General features: G+C 47.0%; 1 protein-coding gene across 4 annotated transcripts in view; it reads right to left on the bottom strand.

The window, feature by feature from the left end:
- Positions 1-327: 327 nt before the first annotated feature.
- Positions 328-24,851, bottom strand: part of KIRREL1 (kirre like nephrin family adhesion molecule 1) — a 109,663-nt gene continuing 85,139 nt past the window's right edge. The window contains exons 2-15 of one of the 4 annotated variants that reach the window (XM_037039427.1): positions 20,464-20,634; positions 18,499-18,648; positions 13,824-13,981; positions 11,911-12,061; positions 10,805-10,910; positions 10,543-10,691; positions 10,211-10,338; positions 9,412-9,538; positions 9,229-9,329; positions 7,580-7,778; positions 6,241-6,348; positions 5,926-6,065; positions 5,256-5,333; positions 328-5,013 (exon numbers count right to left, since the gene is read on the bottom strand). In XM_037039427.1, coding sequence (XP_036895322.1) covers positions 4,537-5,013; positions 5,256-5,333; positions 5,926-6,065; positions 6,241-6,348; positions 7,580-7,778; positions 9,229-9,329; positions 9,412-9,538; positions 10,211-10,338; positions 10,543-10,691; positions 10,805-10,910; positions 11,911-12,061; positions 13,824-13,981; positions 18,499-18,648; positions 20,464-20,634 — 2,243 coding nt within the window. In that variant the 3' untranslated portion in view covers positions 328-4,536. The remainder of the gene's footprint in view (positions 5,014-5,255; positions 5,334-5,925; positions 6,066-6,240; positions 6,349-7,579; positions 7,779-9,228; positions 9,330-9,411; positions 9,539-10,210; positions 10,339-10,542; positions 10,692-10,804; positions 10,911-11,910; positions 12,062-13,823; positions 13,982-18,498; positions 18,649-20,463; positions 20,635-24,851) is intronic. The other 3 variants (XM_037039429.1, XM_037039428.1, XM_037039430.1) reach the window with 3 other exon arrangements.

Genomic DNA, 24,851 nt, shown 5'->3' on the forward strand with positions numbered 1-24,851 from the left:
ATGGAGGTTATAATTCTAAGAGTAGTTGGAGTAGAAAATGTGACCACAAGGAGCCCTTGGTCTCTTTCTGGTGAAAGTGGAAGTGGCCAAATCTTCTGAGTCACTATTGCTAACAATAGTGATAGTTTGATTGTGTTGGTACCTTGGCTGCTCTATTTCCAGGATTAGGGGTATTCACAGACGCAGCATCTAAAGATCACCAGAAGTTAACAGAAGAGCCCATGGCCCACTAACACTTTCCAAGGCAACTGGTTTGGGCCATCAAAAAGCCAGGAGCAGGGGGCAGAAGAATATAAGAATGATAGTTATATGTAGATAGAGGTGTTCTTTTTTTTTTTTTTTTTTAAGAGCAGGCTTGTACAAGAAAACCCCAGTATACACAGCAAATATTTCTCCAGGAACAGGACCTGGAGCTCCATCAAAGTGATGCAAGAAAATGGGATTACACCCTTCCTTCCATCTCCCAATTCACACATCTTTCTGTCCTCTCCACCAGCTCAGAGGTGGAATGTCAAAATCAAGCAAGCTAATAAAAATGAGGCCTTTCAGAAAAAGGCTGACCTCCAGGAAAGGAGAGGTAATGGGGGTGGGGAGGGTGCAGAGAAGGCAATGGGATGTTTAAATGCTAATTTTATAGACTCCAATTATATCCCTGGGTCTGTGCACACGAGTGTTCCATTATCACTTCCTCAGTGGTACCACCAAGGTCAAGATCTTCTCTAATGCCTTTCAGTTGAGTTCCTCACCATGTAGCACTAAAATGGTAGAGAAGTGAGGGTTTCTGAGGCTGGGTGGCCTTGGTAGTGCAGCAGTGGGGACATATTGTCCACACAGCAAAAAGAGGCAGTGTCTGAGCCAGTTTAGTGTAACTGGTGTCTTGGCTTTAACATACTTTTCTTTAAACCCTATACTGACAGAACACTTCATTCCATTTTAAGGAGCCCAGGACTGTGGCTCCTGATAGAGTGCCAACTGGTTAATGACAGGGCACAAGGGCAAAGAGATTCCTGGCCAGTATTCTCCATCCTGTAAAGTAGAAAGGCTGCCCTCAAAGTGATGAGGGAAGTAGCTGCTGCTGGGATAAGACACAGTACCTGGAGAAAGGGTGGTCAAACTAACCATTTTCATCCCAAGCAAGACATTTGTAAGGAAATAGCACTGATCCCATCCCTGCTCACTTTCTTCCCTGACTTGAGGTTTTTGGTTAATTCAAACTCTGTGGTGACCTTTGAGGGATCCAGGATTTAGGATGCAGGCTAGGCCCTCCCTAAAGAAACAGTGGCTCACCCAGAATCACAGAACCTCTTCAAGAACTATAGTTTATGTCAGAACTGCTGAGCCCATCTACTCTTCCAACTTGCTCCTTCATAGAGGGATCAGCTGTAGTCATGCCTTGACTTCTGGTTTAAACACCTTACCTTGCAGGCTGGTCCTAGTAAGTGGTCCCTAGCCAGAAAAATAATCCTGAGGACTGGGGTGACAGGTGGCTACTCCCATTTGTCACCATGGAAGTTGGATACACAGTAAAGGAGTTATCCTGCCCGGCCTTGGCCATGACACCCTTGCAAAACTATTAGAATTCTGAGTGGGGAGCAGTACAATTACCCAATGGTCAAGGGATAATTCCACATTAATTTTACTGAGGTTTAATGTATGCTTTTTGTTGCTATTTAGGGTCAAGCAGTTCCTTGTGGACATTCTTTCACAATACTTCTGACAAGATAATGAAACCAGAGGTGAAAGCCTCTTTCAAAGGAACATATAAACTCCTCCATCCCTCAGCTTACTGTTCTCAACTCCTTGCCAGGGATGGCCAGGATGTTCCACTTCACCAAATGAATAGAGAATGAGCACAATAATTCTAGGTTTGTGAAACCCTTATCCCTCATTTTACGGGTCAGAAAATCAAAGGAAATGAAGAGATTAGGCCAAGGTCACTCAGTAAATGACAACTTCAGAATGGGGTCCCAGGTTTCCTGACGGCTAACTCCTTGACTGAAACAACGTAGTCAGGACAACCAAGGTGATCACATCAAGTACTGAGGCACCATACTGGAGGGCTACAGCTTTAGATGACAAAAGTCTATGTTCAAGGGAACTTTCCACTTCCCAGAAAAATGATTTCATTTGGACTAACAGGCAGGTCCCAATTCAGATTCTGCTTGGGACAGAGTGCCAGTTGCAGTGAACAGAGTTGCCTTTGGTAGCTGATGTCTCCCTGTGCCTTGCATGGCAACACTTGCTTGATACCTAAAAGGCCCCAGTTAAGGTGTTAAGAAACAGAGAGCAGTGCAATAGCTCTGTACTGTGGCTCAGAAAACTGATGGTTCCTATGTCAGCTGAGTTACCTAGTAACCTTGCCCCCCCCTCCATTGTTTCAACAGAATAGGTCCAACACTTAACTAAAATGTGGGAAATAAGAGAGATAATCTGACCAAACCCTGAACAAAAATGAGTTTTGAAATATTTCTGTTTAGATTTTATCTGGGTTACACATGGTTTCTGGCTCCTGCAAAAATAATCAAAATATACATGAATATGTTCCCAGAGGAATTTGCATCTTAACAGGTCTTCTCACTGAGCTTACATAAAAGGATTGCACAGGGAGGTGTCAACTTCTAGAGGTGGATATGGGTAGGAGCCTGGATCATGTTTCAGAAAGGGTAGGTCCATGGTGCTCTAGCCCCTTGAGGCAGCTGTGGGGCCAGAGATGGAGCTACTTTATTCCTGGGCATTAGCTGATTCTTACCAGCTGGGGAGTGACAAAGAGTGTCACCCCACAGACCCATTTGAAAAGATGGTGGTGGCCCTTGGCTGATGAGTGTTTAACTCATTAAAGTGAATATGACTAATGAAAGGTGACCATGAGAAAGGATGATGCATATTCTGGGCATGACACGGAAGGCCTCACCTATGTTGTCAGGATTGAGTGAATCAGGAGTGCACTCTAAACCCTGCTTCTTGGGAAGGGGAGCCCAGGCATGGATTCTCTTTGTAGCACTGGTTCTCTTTGGTTAGCATGTGGTGGCTGAGAAAGGCCATGGGAATGTGTGTGTTCATGTGTGCCTACATGTGTGGATGGTGTCAGCATGGGCCATGGCTGCCTGCAGTGCCCTCTGTACCACATTACCCAGTCAGTCTGTTCTTCCTTTTACTAGGCCCTCTCATCAGTCTGTTCCCTAAACTCTGCAACACTTGTCAGAGTGTCTGAGGCTCACAATATTCACTCCCTGAAAAGTCTTCCACATAGGGCTTGTCAACAAGGCTCAAGGCACTGCAAAAAGGGGGAATATGATTGACAAAAGAGGAGAAAAGGACTTAAGTAAAACCCATTTAAAGAGCACTTCTCCCATGCCCCCTGGAAGGTGGCCTGTAGGGGTAGTACAGGGTGTCTTGAGAGCCAGGTCCCCACCCTAAGCCTGTCAGAGCCTAACTGCAAGAAGGCCTCACCACCTGAATGTTTAAAAATGGATTCAAAGTGCTTGGCAATTGAAAAAGTAATGGAAGGTGTTAGGAATCTGGTGAAGAACATGTGTGCCTTGTTTCCTTTCCATTGGAAATTATATTTGGGTGGGGGAATCCCTACTGTTTTATTACTTTTTTTACAAATGTTTTTATTTTATTCTTTGATAAATAGCCTATAGTACTCCTACCCTTTCATCTACAACTCCTCAGGCAAGCTTCAGAGTTCAAATAAGTTAAGTGAGGCAGACTAAGGAGAGAATGGGGTTTGGGTAGGCTCCCCTAGTGTGGATTCTGAAAAGTGCTAAGTAACACACAGCTGTCTTGCTGGTAAAACAGGACATGAGTCCTAGCCTTTCCTTCTTCCACCATGACCTTCTGACTTATCTGGCTAGCCCAGCATAAAGGAGAAGGAAAGGGGGTAGTGATAATGGAGACATCTGGATCACTCTGCAGATTGGCAGATAGGTGTCTATAATAGGCAGCCAGGATGATTGGTATTTTAATTTCAGCTGAATGGGGGCTGGATTTGAACTTAGTGCCAGGGTGTTCCATAGACAAAGATAGAATAAAGTCCCTTCTGCAGTCCTGAGGAAGGAGAGATGCACCAGGCTGTAAGTGCAGATAACAGAGGGACTGGCCAGGCCATCTGTTTCCATCTATATGTACCATAGCCACTCAGCCCTACACTTCCTGTCTCCTAGGCTAAAGCCTATCCATTCCCACATGAATTCCCCATTCACTTATTGGAGACCACAGGGTTAGCATAGAAAGGGAATGCTAAAAGTGCCCTCTCTGCTGTCCATAACCTTCACTTTCCCCATCCCTAGGTGTGAGTGCAGGTCAGAACATGCACATCCTCTTGAAGAAGAAGGAAGGGCAGGCCCAGGAGGTTGAGGCATGCATACAGCACCATCCTTGGATGGGGTATTTCTGGGAGATCTATTTCCCACCATCCATGGCAGGAGGAGGGAGGTTGGTTGGGGACAGGAGCAATGAGCAACCCATGCCCCTGAATATCAGGGAACAGCTTCTCCTCTGCCCCGCAGAGATGCCCCAGCTAGGCTCTGGTCCCTACACATGAGTCTGCATGCGCTGCTGGAAGCGCTGGCCATAGTCTGAGTGCTGGGATGTGTAGGAGAATCGAGTGGCTGTGGTGTACTTGCCAATAGGGTCATATGCCTCGAATGGGGTTCGCTCCAGGGCAGAGGGTGGGACTTGGGGGTAACCCAATCGATAGGTGGGGTACCCTGCTGCCCCAGGGAAGGGATGGGAGCTGAACTTCTCATAGTTCTCGTAGGACAGCTGGCTGGTTGTGTCGGTGCCAGCTGGGGTAGCTGGGCCAGGGGCTGTGGGCTCTGGGCCGTAATCGGAAGCTGGGGCCCGGCTGTAGGTGTTGAGCTGGGCATAGCCGCTGGAGTGAGAGAGACGGGAAGAGGGGCGGCCTTCGAAGCGGGCAGGGCCTGGGGCACGGTAGTCAGCATAGAGTACTGCCCTGGAAGAGGGTCGGTCTTCATGGGCACGCACGTTGTAGTAGCCATTGGTGGGGTCCTGGGTCAATGAGAGAAGATGATGGAGGAGGGAACACCCGCTAGTGGGAGTTGGGAAGGGGATCAAACCTCACAAGGCCCTCAGAGCTCTGCCTTGGGTTCCCAGCCAACCTTTCCACCTCCTTTGCTCCTTCAGGAAACCACCTGACCTCTCTCTAACCTGCCCTCCAGTCCATAATCAAGCCCTCAGAACCCTAAGCTCCAGCCCAGCCCTGGTGCCCCTGCCCCTTCCCCCTTTCCCACCTTCATCTCATACTCCTCCCGGGTGTCAATGGTATCACAGCGCAGGTCCTGCTTCAGGTCCACATCATCCTTGAAGGACTGCAGAGCAGCAGGTGTGGGGCATTAGGAGGCTGAAGTCCTGCTCTTATACCCCACAAACCCCACCCCCAACCCCCAGAGAACATCAAAGGGGAAGGGTCTGGGATCATGAGCAGGCTTGAGTTCTGTATCCTCTCCCAGTAAAAACTCTGGAATGTAGTGGGAAGAAGCCAGAGACCTGGATTCTAGCACTCATTTTGTAACTAACACAATGTGACCTTGGGTATGTTCCTGCCCTCCCCACCCCCCCACCTCCCGGGGATCCAGCGATGAGGCAGTTGGATGTGAAAAAGTCTAGGGGTTTCCAATTATGTAGGAAAAAGATAAGACAAAGAAAGCCTATGGAGACCCCACCTGTCTATCCTCTGCTGGAGAAAAACAAGACTGGGAGTATGCATGTGCATGTACAAATGCACATGTGTGTCAGTGTATGTGTATGCATGTGAGCATGTAGGAACATGTGGGTGTGTGGTAGGACCAAATTAAGCTGACTCAGGGAGAAGAGGGTGCCGGCGGTTATTAGAGAACTGAGATGGGGCCAGTTCCAAGAGTGGGAAGACAGGAATGGGCCAGGGAAGAGCAGGACCCTTACTGAGTAGATGGCTTTCATGACTCGAGTCGCTGTGGAGATGCTTGCAGTATCATCCTCTCGGTCAGAATGCATTGTGAGTGGCTCACGGTTCACTGTTTCCACCTTGATGTCCAGTTTCCTTAGAGTCACATCCTTGCGACCTGAGACAGGGGGAGGAAGTCTGGATGCTTTCTGACAGCCTTTGCAGTGGGCTGCTTCTGAACCTACCTTGGCTGGGATGTGCAACTGCCACCCCCCTGGCCCTTCTAAGGCCCTGCCTGCTGGGGGCCCTGGAAACAGTGAGGGAGGGCTGTGGCCCATGGAATCCATACTCACTGCCTTTGCGGCGCCGGTAGAGGAAGAACACCAAGGTAATAAAGAAGGTGGTGAGCAGGATGCCTGCACCGATGGTGGCCCCAGCGATGATGCCCACAGGTAACACCTCTTCAGATGAGGAAAGAAAGAAGGCGGTAAGGAAGGAGACATCCTGGGAGTCTGAGCTCAGTGTGGGCTGAAGAACAATCTTGCCAAAGGCCACAAGCTTCAGTGGCATCCCTGGATTGTGTCCAGGGTTGGTTTAAGTCAAAGTGGGGTTTGAGAGGAATGTCTGCATTGCATTTGGGTTTGGGCCTGAGCTTAAGCTTGATTAGAGTGGAGGTCATGGTGATGCATCATCCTAGCCATTGGAGCACCAACTTGACTCTGGCCTTGGTGATCCATCTGTCCCTCTCCTGTAGCCCACTTTCCTGTGAGGTTTGGACTCTTTTTCCTGGGCTGGGCTCATTTGAGGTCAACCGTCTTCAAACTTTCTGATCTGCCCATGATTTCTGAACTCTTTTATCACCTGCTTCAGCCACACCATTATGAAGGCCTCATCTACACCTACCCACCCAGAACTCCAACAGTCCACCTTGGCTCCCTCTGCTCCCCAAAGCTGGGAAGAACCTGAGACTCTTGCCTCCAGTTTTCACTCCCTTCCTGGAAGTCTGGATTGATCAGATCTGTGTAAAGGGCCTTCCCTTGTAAAAAGCCTTGCCTGCTGAGATCTGTCTTACTCTATCTACTCTCTTCTTCCACATCAACTCCTAGCTGGCACCCTCAGCTAAGACAGAATTGATGGATCCTCAGTTATTTTCCTTCATCTTCCATGTCAAATGGCTAGTTCAAAAAAAGTCAAACATAATGTTGCTTTGTCATATTAGAAGTGTCTTAGGGAAGGGAACATGTGTCTCCTATCAGACAAAGAATTTTTGAAGAAGTGAGGAACCAAAACTTACTGGGCATGTTATATTCCAGGTATTTTATAAATATTTTCTTGTGTAATCCTCACATTAATCCAGTGAGGTAGGTAGTGTTATTCTCTTTCACAGATCACTTGACATCTCTTCAACTGAAGTCATTTGCTGCTACTGTGTAAGTTCCTCCATTAAACTGAAGTTCCTATAGGGTTATGTTCACATTGGTCCCTGCATCCCCTAGGGCAGGGCCTAGCATATAACAGATGCACAATAAATATTTTAAAAAGCAAGCAGATTTTCCAATCTGAGCAACAAGGCCAGGTTTTAGTGGGGAGGCCCGAGACAGAGTTGTCTCCCTCTGAGCCTGGTCCCAGGAGATAAGAGGGAGAATCCCTAGGCCACCCTGCTCCCTGGCTAGAAGCCAGCACTTCTGTCACCTCTCTCTTCCAGCTGGATGATGGCCGTGCCTGGCCCAAAGCTGTTCCAGGCAGTGCAGTTATAGTGGGTCTGAAAGTCAGCCTCCATGACGTTGTTGATGGTTAGTGTGGACAGCACCCCGCTGCCTGAGTTGGTCCTCTCCACTGTATAGCGTTCCAGAGTCCCCACCTCCAGAAAGTTCTCCTTCCATGCCCATGCCTGCAGTGGGAAGGGCAGGGGGTGGTAAGAAAAGATCAGGTGGCAGGAACACCTGACCCATCCTCAACACAGTTTTACCCCATGTGCCTCTGTATCCTTGAACCCAAACCAACACCCTCTGCAACAAATCTAAGCCATAGCTACTTCCTCAAACCTCGGCATGGAACCTTTGATCTAGAAGAAGCAGTGGCTCCCAAACATGACTGAGATATATGCCAGAAGCATTCAGATATATCCAGGGACATTCTTTAAAATGCCAATTCTTGGGACTTATCTCCTAAATAGAAATCTCCCAGGGAGAGGCTCAATTATTTTAAAAATCTCTATTTTTATAATAATCTCACACAATGTGGGTATAGCTGGCCCAATGAACCAACATTTGGGAACCCCTGATGTTGTAGAAAAATTCCTGGATGGAGTAGTCAAGAACACTGGGTGCCATGCCTGATGTTCCCCTCAAGTCCTTGTGTGGTTTTCATTTTCCTATTTGGGTCTCTGTTTCATCATCTGTAAAGTGAGAGGACCAGACTAGCTAATGATCAACATTTCTTTCACATAAGTCAATCTCAGCTTTAGCTAACCCAGAGGCCTGGCTGGCTCTCATAGTGGTGAGGAGTTATCATTGCAGAGGGGTATCCCAGGCTTTTTCACCCCTGACCTCCAGGAAGGCAGCCCCGATTTGTGACCTCTCCCTCTAAGTAGAGCCTGAGGAATGGGTAATGACTGAGCACTGGCTTCTTTCCTGGATTAGCTATCCTTGTTCTGCAATCAAAGCCCCTGGGAGCCAAGTCACTCTCTATCTGGGAAGATGTGGTAATAAAGTATCTGAGAAGCTTTGGAATCATCCAAATGGTTATTAAATGTGATAAGGGGTTTGATGGTTAATGGTCATAGAAGGAAGTAATGGTCCATAGTGTAGGGAAGAGGGGAGAGCAGGGAGGGGAGCAGTGAGGGAGCTGGTAAAGAGGAAGGCAGAAGAGAGGTTAGAGGGACATGGGGCAGGGTGGGAAGGAAAGCTGATGGGGTAGAGCTGAGACGAAGAGGGAAGAGGAGGGAGCAAGGAAAAGATCAGGAGGAAAGGGAAAGAGATGATGGAGAAGAGAGAACAAGAGTGTTAGCCTAGGAGACTAACAATGTAAGGGGCTCCCTTGGGCCATCCTCACCTGCTGTTACTATTACTTGTCATGGCAACCCTGTTAAGGCAGTATAACTGCCCTCATTTTGTGGATGGGGATACTGAGGTTCAAAACACTATGCAATTTGCTCCGGGTCACACAATCAATAGAAGCGGTGGCATTTGAGCAAGGAAAGGAACAGAGGCACAGAAAGTTGGAAGATTAGAAGTAGAGATAAGTAGGAGCATAGACAGAGAAAATGGGAGGAGACTGAGCTGGAATAGAGAAGTATGTGACTGGTTCTCCTCACACCCTATGCCAGTCCTAGCACTCACAATGCGGTCTGGGGGTGGCGTGCTTCCGATGAAACATTCCACCTTGCCACCATCACCCCTAACAGCATACTGCACTGCCTCACTGGAGATAATGGGGGGACCTGCAAGCAGAAGATTCGGTCAGGGTCAGGTGGAATCTACAGTGCCTGCCCACCCAGGCCCAGCTTCTCTTAAGTCACTTACCATTCACATAAAGTGGCACCTCCCTCTCAGCCACTCCTATGCGAGGTACAATGGCCCGGCAGGTGTAGGTGCCAGCATCTGCCTGGGTCACCGACTTCAACAGCAGCTGGTTGCTGTTACTCAGTACCTGGGTAGAGAGAGCAGCCTCTGGTGGGGAGCTAGGAGGCCTAGGCCCCTAGGTCCGTGTGGGCCCCATTATGGGTGTATTGGAAAGAAAGCAGGAAGGGCCACAAGTGAATTCCCAGAAGGGAAATGGGGTCCTGAGTCTCTCTGGTCCCTCCCTTGACTCTAAACAGGTTGGCACTTAAACATACCAACTCTGCATGAGACAGGTGGGCCAAAAGGCAGGTGAGATCACAGAGGATTCAATCTCTTTGGATGATCTGTTCTACTGAAAATTTCACCCTGAAATCCCTCTTCCTGCCCAAAATGTTTAATGTAGGTCTCTCTAGTGCTGAAGAATTCCACCTTTTCCTGTTTAGTGACCCATTCTAACTCCTCTACCTTCCTACGTATCATTCATTCACCACATCTCTTGCTACCCAGCACCTCCACCCAGGCTCTCTTCCCTCCTTCTACACACAGGTCAGCAAATCCTTCCCATTGTCACTAAACTGGCCAGCTATCCTTCAAGGAGGGTGGGGGTTAATTGCAAGCACTGTCTTTCTTCTCCAAATCCCAAGACTAGAAATATCCAAGGTTCAACTTGAAAACTAATGCTGCACCTCCCTGGACTCCTCCCTCACTGGTGTCTAAGCTCTTTCCTCCCAGCACCTAGGAGAGGCAGCATATGTCTTACCATGTTTGAGTCCTTTTTGGTCCAGGTGAGGGTGAGGGGGGGATTCCCAACCCAGACACATGTGAGAGTCACATCAGAGCCAATGTCTGTAGTCGTAGGTTTAGGGTCAACTACAATCCGAGGAGCAACTGAGGTAGAAGGGATCATCTTGTTAGGGTCTCAGTGTTATTGGGGTCAACTCCAACCAGCATTCTCTTTTCTTTCCAGTCCTTTCTCTGTCTATTCTGCATCTCCTCAGCTTCATGGAGCCTACCCAACTCCACCCCAGGCCCTTCTGCTCTCATGTCCCACCCCTACCCTCAGTCCCTGCCCCTGTACTTGCAGCTACTCACAGTGGACATTTACTAAAGTGCTGACATTGGTGCTGCCCACTTTGTTGTAAACCTCACAGGTCACAGGCTCCGTGAAGAAGGAATAATCAACATTTGTCTCATAGCGACTCTCATGGGCATCTTCAATCAAAAAGCCCCCCTTGGCCCATCTGAGGGAGAAGACAATACAGGAGTTAGGGCGTGGAGTCCTCTCACACATATCCAAGAGCATTGCCCTTCTTAGTACCCTTCTCAGAGTGCTCCCAGACCCTGCTTCTCACACCTGTAGCCCAAGATCTCAGGATTGGCTGTGGCCTGGCATGTAAAGACAACACGCTCGCCTTCTTGCACCGTCTGTGGCTCAATGGACAGGGTCACCGTAGGAGGGTCTGCAAAGCAGGGGACAGGAAGTCAGGGTCTTTTCTGTACCTCAGGTTTTTTCCTCTCCTTAGCATATACTCTTGGACACTACCACTGTGCAGTCGTCTGGGAATTTGAGTTTGCAGTGGACCAACTCCAATAAATATATCTGTCTTCCTCGTCTTTACTCCATGGAATCTAGGGGGCCGTTTAGGGTGATGATCAAGGATGATACCAAAGGAACAAATTAGTCAATCAGTGTAAAGGCCAATGGTGGCCACCAGGCACCAGTGTGGGCTCCTCTGGCTCATTAAAATGGGATGGGGTGGGGCATTTCTCCAATTGCTGACCATGACAGGGTAGAGGTAATTTATTGAGCACATACTAGGTAGTATACTCCAGGCCAGATGCTCTTACACTACACCTCATTTAATACTCACAACTCTGAGAAGCAGGTATGGGTCCAAAATTCTTTACCTGAAACCCTTGAAACTCTGTATTTCCGAATTTGGAATTTTTCTAATTTTAGAAGGGTAATACTGTGTATGAACTGTTTACCATGCAAGACCTCCAGCAGGGTCTGGGCAACACCCCATAGTGACATAAATTAATACCTCTGGAGTGAAACATGTGACTATTCAAATTAAGTGGCTTAAATAAAAGACTATATAAAGAGTTGTGGTTCAAGTTTTGCTACCAAATCACTTTTACTTTTGAATTTTGGAAAAGAAATTGTAGGCCTGTGTTTATTTTCTGCAGATATACAGAATTAGAGACTGAGGCTCAGAGATATTAAATAATTGCCTGGAGCCACATGCTGGTTTAGACCCAGGAACTGCTCAACTTATAGCCAATGACTCTTTACCAGTCCTCACTGCCCATGGGTCAAATCAGATAAACTTCACAGGACGGAGAAAGTGAGCCTCTGTTCTGGGGCCCCTAGAGGATTCTTCAGTACTTCTCCATGATGCCAACATTCCCTTCCCCACCCAACTGCTCCAGCCTACTCTCCCCTGGGACCCTGCTCACGGTGCACATCAAGCTCAATGGAAGTCTCCTTGCCACTCGGGATGGCCTCATTCATGCTGCGGCAGGTGAAGACTCGCCCAATGTCCAGGTCTGTAGGGTTAATGAGCAGCTGGCTGATAGTGGTCTCCCTCTTCCCATCCTTCAGCAGTTCCTGGGGTGAGATAAGGGTGGAAGACATGGTCAGGCTAAAAGCCTATCCTCTGCTCTACAGATGACCCAACTCAGATCTGGACTTGCACTGGAGGGGCACTTTAACTTGAAGCTCAGCCACCACCCACAGACCCAACCTCCTCCAAGTTTGTATTTTTTTTTCTTTAGTAGACTTTATTTAAAAAAAAATAAAGTTTACATAAAAATTGAAATTCAGAGAATGCCCATATGCCCTCCTCCTCTCCACAGTTTCTCTGTCACTAATAGAATATATTAGTGTGATATATGTGTTACAACCAATATTAACATATTACTACTAATGTCCGTTGCTTATATTAGAGTTCACTCTGTCTGCTACAGTTTTCTGCATGGTTTTGAGCTCGATTCCTAGAATTCTTTTAGTCCAGCTTAAGTCCCTCCTCTTCTACAAAGTCTTCCTTGGCCATCTCAGCCTTTAGGACTCTCTCCCAGACTGAACTTGTGCCTTTTATAAGCAATCTATTCTGTGCATGGCTTTAGGAACATTCTGCCTTGCCTTTTAAGATACTGTGCCTGGGCATTTCTGAGTTGGTTTTCCCCTACTAGACCATAAACCCCTAGAGGGCACAGAATGGACTCACAGGCTCAAAGTGTCATATGGGCTCAACGGTATCTGACCTGAGATCCCCAAATATGATCAAAGGAATCCTGGGGCTGCAAAATGCCTAAGATATACCATACTATTAGCCAAAAGTAAGGTCTGCCTTTTGACAATACACACATCTCTCCTGGGCCTAAACAATACCAGTCCAGTGTAATAACAGTGGCTTCCTTGTGTTGCTTGGCAGAACCATGGTCTTTAATTAATATAAAAAAAGGGAGGGACAACAAATGGTCATTAACAAATCAGCCTGTTAGGTTGACAAAATATTTCAAAGCATACAGCCCTGAAGGAGAAAAATAACAAGAGCTCTTGTTGGTGAAAAAGTTAAGCACCACTGAGGCCAAATTCTCATTTGTCATGGTGAAACTAAGGCCAAATAGAAATGAATTGTCCAATATGGCAAAGGCAGAGCTAATCCAAGTTTGCCCTGGGGCCACCCTCCAAGGTACACAGGTGAGCTCTCTCTCTCCCCACAAGGGGAATGTCTCTTGCAGCACCTAGCAAAGAGCTGGATACACATATGTTTGTCCAAAGATGGCAGAAGGAACTCCAAACAGGAGATCACTGTTAACTTTACTGGGTGATCCTGGGCAAGTCACCTGATGTCTTTTTCTGCCACAGGTTTGTCTATGAAGTGTACACAATGATCCCTGCCTCCTTAGCCTCTTAGTTGTCCCAATTGGAAAATTTTCCACCTAGACAATAAGGTTGAGTTGCTCAGTAGGCAGAGCACAGTCTGACTTAGGTACAAAACCCAGCTCTTCTTCATGCCAGCTGTGTGACCTGGGGCAATAACATCTAACTTAGAAAACTCCTGTGAGGATTAAGAGATACTATCCACAAAGCTTAGTATACACAATGCCTGGCACACAGTAGCTCATCAATGTAGCTATTATTACAATTGTTCTTAGTCTCTGCTCAGCTACAGAATGGCATAATGAGCCTAGAAATCCACTTCTCTTTTCTGGGCCTATATTTTCCCAACTGTATAAAAAGAGGGTTGGTTCAGGTAACCTTTAAGCCCTCTTTCATCTGCATTCCCAAGTCAGACTCAGCAGGGAAAGGAAAGGTGACCTGGGGCAAAGCCCAAGAGGAGTTGGGGGAACATGCAGGGTCTCACCGTGCTGGCCACAGAACCCTCCTGCTGAGTCCCATCCCTGAACCAGATGATGGTAGCAGCAGGCTTGGCATTAAAGGCTCGGCATGTGAGGTTGTAGGGGGTGCCTGCTTGCAGCAGAAGTACAGGACCTCCATCAATCCTAGTATCCTCTGGAGGGACTGTGGGGGAGAGAACAAAGTCAGTACAGGGTGCAGTGCAGACATCACTGCCCTGATGACCAAAACCTCTGCCCCTGAAGTCATCCCTCCCTTGGCATGCCCACTCCAGGGAGAGGCAAGGCCCTTAGCTTATATAGCTTTTCATGCCTTCCATTATTCTTCCACAGCCTGTACCTTATTCCAGTACTATATCCCTTGCCATTGCTCAAGGATACGTACAGATGATGGAAGTGGCCTTAAATAAGGAAAGGAGTGGGCTATATCAGGGTTTGAGTATGGCTCATACCTTGGGGGACCTGGCACAGAAAAGTGGCTACCTTCACAGAGTTTCTTCCATTCCCTCTTGTCTGCTCCTCTGTCCTGAAGCAGCCAGATGAGCAAGTCTATTATAGCAGTCTTCCCAATGGACTCTTTGACTCCATTTCTTGCTGGACCCAACCCATCCATCACTGCTAGCAGGTTATTTTCTCAGGCTTAGTAGCACTAAACCTGTGCTACTTCTTTGCTCAAACACCTTCACTGGCTACCAACTGCCATGGGTGGAAGTTCCAAGCACCTCAGCCTACTGTTAGGGGATCCTCAGGCTAAGATCTTGCACTTTCACACCTCATCTTTGATTTTGTTCTTCTTTCCTTCATGGCTTCTGTTGAAGTGCTATCCAGCCTGTTTGCATTCTTGTTGCTGCACAAGGCCTTCCATACCATACCTCCTCACCCCGCAACTACCACCTCAGTAGTCCTGGCCAGGAACTCCAAGCTCCTTTCACCATCTACTTTGTGTTTGGGTTACTTATGATGATTACCCACACCATTTCCCCAACCAAAGCCATTATTCCTGGAAAAGCAGGGACCTTGTCTCATCTATATTTATAATCTCCAGTGCTCAGAATATGTCTGAGGTAGGCTCTTTCTAAGTGCTTAAGAAGTTGAAATGCAGATGTTCGATACCCCCATAGTCCTCTAAATGCTCTGGTGAACCAGACTATAAGTTACCTACTGTTATGCTCAACTCATGCATGCGGAGTGGTAGGAGGGGGAAAGCATCAGGCTACCTTTGTTTTAAATCTTGGCACTTTGTTTTCCTGTCTTGTGATCTTTGGTGAGTCCTTCAAGTCATTGAGTCTTAATTTCTTCAACATAACAGTGTCTGCTTATGCAACCCTCATGAAAGTCAGGTAAGGCACTGAATATAGATGGTAATGTGCACAGCACAGGTAACATGTGAAATGTGTTTGTTTTTACTGCTCAGACAAAAGTCAGCAGTGCTTCCAACTCCTGGCTAGCAAATTATCCTGAATGCCTGACTACTCCCCTTTGTCACCGGTGTACATAGTTTCAGTGACAGATGGGCACATATTTGGAAATGGAGTGGGAAAGAGAGAAAAGTAGGAGGACATGGATAAAGAGTTGCCACTCAGGATCCTCTCCTTGGACCTTTCAGATTGACTGTCTATTTGTCACCTCTGTCACTAGCCCACCTTTTTCTTCATATCTGGGGCAAAGTAAAATAGATTTTTGATGTATCTGCCCAGCCATAAGTTATATAGTATGTGCTCACACATGTTTTTTTATGAACAAATTTTTGTCTTTGTGACAAATTTGTATATAAATATGTATATGACATTAGCCTCCATTTCCTTCTTTGTAAAATTTGAAAATGGACATTGATACCTATTCCCTAGGGTTGTTATTATGAAGGGGAAATGAGATCAAGAATGAGAATATACCTATAAGCTATAATGATGGACAATATTTCTACCACACATTGTATGCTCACCAGGTGTCAGCCAAAGTGTCTTGTGTATATGATGTCACTTAATCCTCACCACCAAGTATATTTCATTAATCTTTTCATGGTAAATACCATGAATCCAAGTTTACAGATAAGGCACTGAGGCTCAGGGAGGTTAAGCAAATATGGTCAGAGATAGGAGAATGAGTTAAATGGCAAGACTAGGAGGTGGACCATGACCACCAACCATGCAGCCATGCTCATCACTGCTGCACTTGAGTTGTTTTCACTGTGAATAATGAAGGAACTCTAGGTCTGTAGATCTATATTATATCTGTGTCTGTGTCTGAGGGGGTTGAGAGTCAGCATCTCTAAGTCTTGCTGCAGGAAGAATGAAAGGCCGTTCTGTGAAGAAGGCTAACCTGGGATGGGGTTTGGAGGAAAGAACACTGAGGGGTATGGCTGCTGATGGGGGGAGTTGATGAGGCTGGCTATGTGCAGGGAGGCTGACACCAGGTACTGCACACAGTTTACTCTCTTGACTCTGCCCTATACAGTGTCTGCACCCCAAGGCTGCCATGAAAAAACAAACAAACAAACAAACTGTGTGTTCAGGTAAGCAAGGAAGGATGCAAGAAAGGTACTGCCTTTTTATTGCCTCCTTGAGGCTGCAGGTGATAGATAGTTTGAGAATTCAAGAGAGACGAGGGGGAAAGAGCAGTCAGACTAATATTTCATCTCTTCTATTCTTGGAGCCTTTTCTTGATTCTCTCATCTGTACAAATTATCCAGATAGGCTACAAAGGTCCACATTGTCAACAAACCATGCCCTCCAAACAAACTCTCCTACTCATATGGCTCTCCCTCAGTGGCTTGCAAGCTTTTTAACAAGGTACTCCTCTATGTAGGGTCCCAATCTATAGTTTCTTCTTCCAGGAAGCCTTCCTTGAAAGAACCAAGCCACTGGATACCATTATAAGCCCTGTTTCTGCAATACTCAGGAGCTTAGTTGTCCTTTCTTCATTTCTTTTTATTTCTACCTGTGCTCAAGTAGGAAAAGGAAGGAACAATCATCGGAGCCGTCTCATTAAAATGGGAGTTTTCCAGAGAACTTATTCCAACATCCAAAACAGAGGCAGTTGGGGAGAGAAAAATATGAGAGGTCTCCTAAGAATTTCATGGTACCCTTGGAATGCCTGGTTCAACATGGGGCTCACACAGTCTAACAAGGGATGAAAATGATGTCTTATCTTCCCATGCCCACCCTGGTGGTCAACTAACTCTCGCTCCCTCACCTCAATCCTGTTTCTTGCAAATTCTTCCCATTCTGTCCTTACCAGGGTGGAAAATCAGGTCACACACCAACCTCAAGCCCTAGTCCTTCAGGGTGTTTGTGTCCAACAATACTGGTTGTGGGGTCCCTCCAGTCTTCATTTATTTTGAAACCCCACATTTCCCAGACCTTCAGTTCACAACTTCTTGCACAGGGAGCAACAAAATGGTGGTTGCTAAGAAAAATGTAGTCTCATTATGTCATGTAACCGATAAGAAAACTAATGTCCAGAGATTGCAACCTCTTCAGACTGTTGGTGCAAAAATGGCTCAGGTCTCCTGACTCCTATTCCAAGCCTCCTCCTCCTGCCATACTCAAAGTATTTGTCATGCCCCACTGCCCACCCCAGAAAAAAAAAAACTTCCTTGTGTTCAAGCTCACTCATTACTTCATTCATTCAACTTCAACAAATTCTAATTAGGGGAGGAAAAAAAGAGGGTGCATGATAGATCAAACAGAGGCAGAAAAAAAAGCAAGGAACAGAGTGATAACAAAGGGAGTCACCAGCTGACAGTCAAGCAGAGACAGAAGCACAAGAGAGGTAGAGGCCCAGTGAGAGCTCCTGCCCTTGAGTGAAACAGAAAGACTGATGGAGCCAGAGGTCCTGAAAGAGAGGCATGGCAGAGGTAGGAAGCACATCAGAGCTAGCCTCTTATTTGTACTGTGTGCAGGAAAGAGTCACATCGTTATGAAAATGGCCCCCAGTGTTATCACAGAGGAACATCTTCTCTGTGCTTCTGGGGTGGCAACTGAGAGACATTACATCCTCCAGAGCCCATCCAGATGCCATCAAGACCTTTTCCCCAGTCCTTAGCCCTCAGCCCATTTTTTCCAGTCCTGCTTCCCTGTTTCCAGAGAAAGTGTCCAAGTGATTCTGAGAAGGAGGAGTGAGTCATGAGGGAGGAAAGGAGGGAGAGAAAGGGAGGGAGGGCTGAGTGCAGCTGAGTCAGGAAGAAAAGGAGCAAAGAAGGCAATTTCTGGAGCTCAGAGGCAGCAGAGTGGAAGAGAGGATAGGAGAAGCTCCCTCACCAAAGGCCTGTCTACCAGGAGAGGCTGGGTGAATAAAGGCTAGCTCTCTATCACCCCAACACTCCTCTGCTCTGGCATGGACAGTGTTACATTTAGAAGGCAGAGCCCAGTCCTTGAGCAGTCCTTGAGCACCCTGGGCACAAGATGCCAGACCTCAAACATCCAACATGTTTCACCAGTGGCTGCTGACATCCCCATTTTGTTTTCTGCAATCTGAACCTGGCTTTAGGAGTTACAAGAGGGAGCTGGGGAGATAAAGCTAGGAAGAGACAAGAAGCATGGGGACAGGCATGAGGCCAGGAACAGAGATGGAGAAGTGAAAAATGGAAGGGGTAATTAGAAAAGGGGAGGGACTGCCAGAATGCCATGGGAAAGAGAGAGGAAGAGTAGGCTGAGGGCACTGAGGGGTGTTGGGAGCTATTACTGAGCACGGTGAGTTTCGCCCGCCGGGAGCGCAGAGCAGCCTCGGTGGCCTGACATTCATAAGAGGCATCATCAGAGAGCTCGGCATCAGTGATCTCCAGGTTGTACTGCCCGGTGTCTGCAGAGCCCACGACCTGGTACCGCGGCCATGCTGCAGGAACAGAAAGGGGGAGCCTAGCATGAGCCCCATCTCAACTTGGGAGCCATCCTGAATGACTGGGCATATCCTCTGCCCACTTCTCATCCCCCCACATCAGGGTTCACATCCCATCCCAGGCCCAACACTCCACCCTCTGCCCTCTCCTGGGACCCCATCCCAGTAGATAAGGATGAGGTCCCAGATGTGGACATTATGATATCATAAAATCCCACAGTGAGACTAGGAGACATAAAGCAGGAGGAGGAAGGGACAGGGTGGTAATGAGAGGTTGGGTGAGGGTGGTGAGAGTAGAAGTAGGGGATGAGCAGGAGGAGATGAAATCTGCAATGCAATTTGGAGAAAAATTCTCATAATAGAAAAGAGAAAAATATAAAGGTTACAGCAGAGTGAAAGGAGAGGAAAAGATGGGAAGATGCATAGTGCTAGGAAATATAGGGCATTGCAGTATAGACATGAACTCACTGGGGCTAGAGGAAAGTTTGAGGAAGATCAAGGTTTTACTCTCACTTGCCAAGGGAAAAATGGATGAGGCAGAGTCCTGTTAGCTCCCTAAAGGAGCCTCTAAACCAGTGATTCCTATTCCCTGAAGAAGCTATATTTATGGCAGATGGTCCTCAGAGAACCTGGCCCTATGCAATTCAGTCTCCTTTGCTCCTGCCCAACCCTTCACATTCTCCTGCCCTCCCCTTCCTCACCATCAGCTTCCTCCCATTATCTTCCTCTGTTCAGAAGCTATTGATTCTTCTCACTCCATATTGACTTCTCTTTCCCTCTCTCTCTCCCAGTTTCTTTCCCTTTCTATCATCAATAGATCCACTGTACCCATCTTTTTTCTTTACACAGATTGCTGTAAACATACAAATTTCACCCATCTGTATTAATGCATGACACCCACAGCAAATAATCTCAACCCTTTGGACAATGATAAGAATAAAAATATATAGTCTCCCATAATTTTATCATTATACTACTTTACAGTGAACAATGTGTTTTCACAAAATATATTCTCTCATTTGGTTCAAAATTCATAAATGCACTTAAAAGGCAGGCAGAACTGTGACTATTACACTATTTTATACAGTGGTAAACTAACACCCAGAGAGGTGAAGTGACTTTCCTAAGGTCACCCTGTTGGTAGGGGCAGAGCAGGACTAGCACCAAATGACTTGATTCCTCATATACTCTGCCAAGTAGCCTTTCCAAAAGAAGAACCTTTACTTGCTTTGAAATACAGGAGATTTTTAAATTTATTTTTCTTTCTTTATTTAATTTTTACTGACTCATATTTGCTTCAGCACTGGTTCCATGGAGCCCACTGAATAAACGAATAAGTGCTCAGGCTGATATTAAAATGAGTTTTTGGCCTCTGAGCAGACATTGTCTGGGCAGGGGGCAGAAGGGGCTGGAATAAAGCCAACCTGACATAAAAGTTGCCTGTACCTCTCTTGCTCTGCAGGAAACTCTCTCCTAGCACCTCCTGCTTCACTTCTTTCTGCCTGTAGCAGCAATCTCAGTGTCTGTTTGTCTGAAGCTCTTTTATATAAATATATCTTGGTTTCCTTTGATCTCTCAGGCTTTCATTGTCTTTCTTGAGCCAGTACACAGGAGGAAACACAGAACTGCAGGGTTTGGAAAGCAGTGCAGACAGAGCTCTGGAGAAGAGAAAGAGAGCCTGACCCACACACTCAGAAGAGCCTGGAGCACAGAGGGATACTGAGTCCAGGAGTTTATTTTGGGGAATGGAGGGGTGGTGAGTCAAAAGATTGGATAGTCTGCATGTTGGGCTAGCTGGGTGGTCCCACTCACCTTTGAGTCCTTGGCCCATGCCCAGCGCCAGCCCATCCTTGGTCCATTGCACAATTCCTGAATAGTTGAGCAGTACGCAGGGAAGCACGGCCCGCTGTCCGGCCACCACAGTCTGGTCAACTGGCTCCTGGCTGAAGCGAGTCTGGGTCCCTGGCAAAGCCAAAGCTGGCACTGGGTAAGGAGATGCATAAGGAGAGGGGATTCCCCCAAGAGGCAACCATTCCCAGTCTCCTGCTCCCATCCTGCATCAAGCTTGAGAGAAATGAAGTCTGGGCAGGTGGACACTGGAGTCTCTGCCCCACTTTTGCCTCAACACCTTCCTTGCAAGATTTCAATGCCAATCCTTGATTCTTTTCTCCTTCCATGGACCGTGGGAATGGTTTCAGGAACCAAAGTGCTCAGCAATTATAGAAAGTGGTACAATATAATGTAAAGGCCTTATAGATTAAGGTAGTTGAACTCTCTCATTTTACAAATGAGGACACTGAGGTCTAGGAGATGAGTAACTTACCCCAAAACACCCAGTGAGTTAAGGGCAGAGCTGGGGATTCAAACCTGAACCTCAGTACTCCAGGTCCCAGGCTCTTCCTCTACCACTGCCCTCTCACTCTCACACCTATGTCAGTTTACTTCAGCTCTGGCTCTATGGTACTTAATAAAGTCTTGTTGAAACAATAAAGTACTGTAAGTAATATTAAAATGTTTTGGGCCTTTGAGAAGTCATTTTCCGGGCAGGAAGCAGGAAAGAGGCTAGAGCAATAAGTGTAAAGCACATTCCTCTCTTCCAGGAAGTCCATTTCAAATGCTACTGGGGATGCTGCCATTTCTCTCAGTCCTTAAGACATTAATATACCACTGGGCCTCTACTTGGACATGTTTTGTATGAGCCAGTGTGAAGTAACCTACATGTGCAACTATACCAAGTAGAGTTCCCTATTAATGCATCCAGTGAGTGCCTAAGGGCAGTTTCTATGGGGCAGATATGTATACGAGCTTCCTGAGAGGCTGTATATCCAAAACAAAGTGGTTGTGATCCTACTTCATGGCACACTTGCCCTATTCTATATGTTTAGCCCTGGCTCTCATGCACTAGGTGCATGAGTGCACACAAAAAGACACCCAGCACATGCTTGGCCTCCTGCACTGTGGGGAGCTACACATGACTGCCTGGTTGGCAGTTTAGCCAAGAACATTTGATTAGAGCACTGCAGATTGTTTGCCTTTAATTGTGGATCCTAATGGAGCAAGGAATTGGATGGTGGTTTATTCTTCCCCAACACTCCCACCCACCCACTCCAGCCAGTCTGCTCAGCCCAGTGGTGAGAAGGCCTGGACAAGACGCAAAGCTCCAGGAGTAGTGCCTCAATTTCCTGTGCAGGGCTGCAGGAAAGAGAATAGGAAATGGAGGAGCTGTGGGAAGGCAAAGGGAGAGGTCTAGGCATCTGAACCATGTCCCCAACTTGTAATATCACTGGAAACAAATCAAATTTGCCCAGAACTCAGGGGATTCCTTCCCCTTCTTTTCCTCTCCAGTTCACAAGTCTTTGTGGAGACCACCATCCCAAATCCAACTGTTTCCAAACTAAGCTTTCCAAAATCTCTCTGATTCTCCAACACTCTGTAAGTAAGTAAATGGAACCTGTTCCTCCCCATTCCAAGACCTTCCTCTAAGTTATCAGAGACAGGACCCCAGTCCCATCCTCCCTTCTTTTTCCTCCTCCAGCTTCATTTCCCCCCTTCTTTCCAAACTTGGTCCACAGTCATCTCATCCACGAAGTCTTCTTAGATTGGTCCCTTAGCTCCTTGGGCAAACACAGCTTATGCCATCACTCAGCCCTGTTGTCACAAGGCTATCCATGGGATTTTCCATCCCAAGCTATCAGACAGCCTGTACCCATGCTTTTGTTTGTCATGGGGTTGAATGGCAGCTGGTAGGTGGGGTGACTGCCCTATCTGTTCCATCAGAATGAGAACCTCTGCTCAAGGCCAGGGCCATACTATCTCTTTCCCCTGAATTTCCCTGCACATTTGACGTCTATGTTGGTTGCTGCATATAAAGGGATGAAGGAAGAGGGGACTGGGCCAAAACTGGGTTGGTGGAGAGCATATGATTGAGTACACAAAGGAAGTCCTCTTTTGGTTAAGTGTGCAAATCTAGCTCTTTAGGTCTGCAGAGGATCAGGGAATTAGAAGCAGGGCTCCTCCCCTACACTGTTATGAGCAGTTCTCCAGCTCTGCTGACCTGACAGTCCATCCATGTCTTCCAAAAAAACAAAGATATAGGCTCACTCATATTTCCAAGGGAGGTGGCAAGTCAGGTGAGCAGCCAGCATTATTAATCCAGGCATTGCCTCATTATTATTCAAACTTACTCATATCATTGTGCATTTGTCTAGTGTAGCTTCATGCTATAAACTCTCTACACTCACATTTCTCCTTTCTATGACCTCCAGAGTCTGAGTCAATGGCTTCATTTTGGGGTGGCCTGTAAGCCTTGGCTCAGAGATTAAATTTATGTTCAGAGCTTTCTGGCATGGGGCCTGGACACCCTGGTTTCCTAGTGAAATATCCAAAGAATGGCGAGAAGCTATCTCCTTGTCTACTAAAGCAAGGAGGCAGTGGCCCTGCAACAGGACAAAGTCAGTAGAAAGCACCTGGGGTCAGTCAGAGATGAAGATCTTGCCAGAGGGAGGAGTAGTGTGACCTTGGGCCTACCCTCCCCTGTCTGGCCTCCATTGTTCACCTATACGATGATAAGTCTGGACTAAGAGCTGCAAAATTCCCTTTTAAGAGCACAAATTTAGGAAACAGAGAAGTTTGTATAGTACCTTTGCCACTTCCTAACCATGTGACCTTGGTCAAGTCACTTATCTCTACCTCATTTCCCTTATGGGTAAACTGAGGGATGCAAATGCTTACCTCCCACAGTGTTATAAAAATTGAACAGGATGAGATTTATGACATACCTGGTGCATTCCCTTGCATGTACCCACTGAAACAAAATAACAGCCAGAGCTGACAGAATTGAACTGTATGGAAGTTGGACAGCCAAGGAGCTGAAATAGACACATTCATCCAGGCAGGGCAGAGTCAAGCAGCTGAGTGGAGAGAAGTCTCAGCACAAAAAGTGGTGACACTGTGTGTGCAAGGCACCCCAGGTGTGCAAGATGGCAATGGGCAGACCCTGGGCACCCAGGCAGTGGTTGGAAGACCCCAAGTGCGGGGTGGCAATGGGCAGACTCAGCAAGGGGGCGAGTGTGAATCAAGGCACTGTGCACAAGGTGGCTGGCTGACTGGGCAGTCCCACATTTGTATGCAGATAATTGGGGAGTGAGACAGACCGCACAACCCAGGGTCCCAGTGCCAGGAAATAAAGCCTCAAAACACCAACACCTGTGGAGGTTGATGCGTGGGGAGAGACTCCCAGCCTCACAGGGGAGTTCATTGGAGTGACCCACAGGGTCTTAGAATGTACACAAGCCCACCCACCAAGGAACCAGCACCAGAGGGCCCAGTTTGCTTGGGGGAAGCGGGGGAAGCGGTGGAAGGGAGTGAGGTCTGACAGAGAGCAGAGTAAGGGCCATTGTTCCCTCTCAGACCCTGCCCCCACATATAGCGTCACAAACCAGCCACTGGGTTGCCCCGCCATGGTGAACACCTAAGGCTCCACCCTTCACTACATAACAGGCGCAACAAGACAAAAAAGATGGCTGAAACAGAAGAACAGATCAAAGCTCCAGAGATAATACAACTAAGCGACCAAGAGATAGCCAACCTATCAGATGCACAGTTCAAAGCACTGGTGACCAGGATGCTCACAGAAGTGGTTGAATTTGGTTGCAAATCAGATGAACAAATGAAGGCTATGCTAAGTGAAATGAAGGAAAATTCACAGGGAACCAACAGTGATGGGAAGAAAACTGAGATTCAAATCAATGGAGTGGACCAGGAGGAAGAAAGAAACAACCAAACAGAAAAGAATGAAGAAATAAGAATTCAAAAACAATGAGTAGAGGCTTCGGAACCTCCAGGATATCTTATCTTTAAACATTCCAATATCTGAATTATAGGGGTACCAAAAGGGGGAGAGGAAGAGCAACAAGTGGAAAACTTATTTGAACAAATAATAAAGGAGAACTTCCCCCATCTGGCAAAGGAAATAGACTTCCAGGAAGTCCAGGAAGCTCAGAGAGTCCCAAAGAAGGTGGACCCAAGAAGGAACACACCAAGGCACATCATAATTACATTAGCCAAGATTAAAATGAAGGAGAGAATCCTAGAAGCAGCAAGAAATAAGGAGATAGTTACCTACAAAGGACTTTTCATCAGACTGTCAGTGGATTTCTCAAAAGAGACCTTACAGGCAAGAAGGGGCTACAAAGAAGTAT

This window comes from Sturnira hondurensis, unplaced genomic scaffold, assembly GCF_014824575.4.
Source record: "Sturnira hondurensis isolate 20B ecotype Veracruz unplaced genomic scaffold, ASM1482457v3 Scaffold0025370, whole genome shotgun sequence".
Lineage (NCBI taxonomy): Eukaryota > Metazoa > Chordata > Mammalia > Chiroptera > Phyllostomidae > Sturnira > Sturnira hondurensis.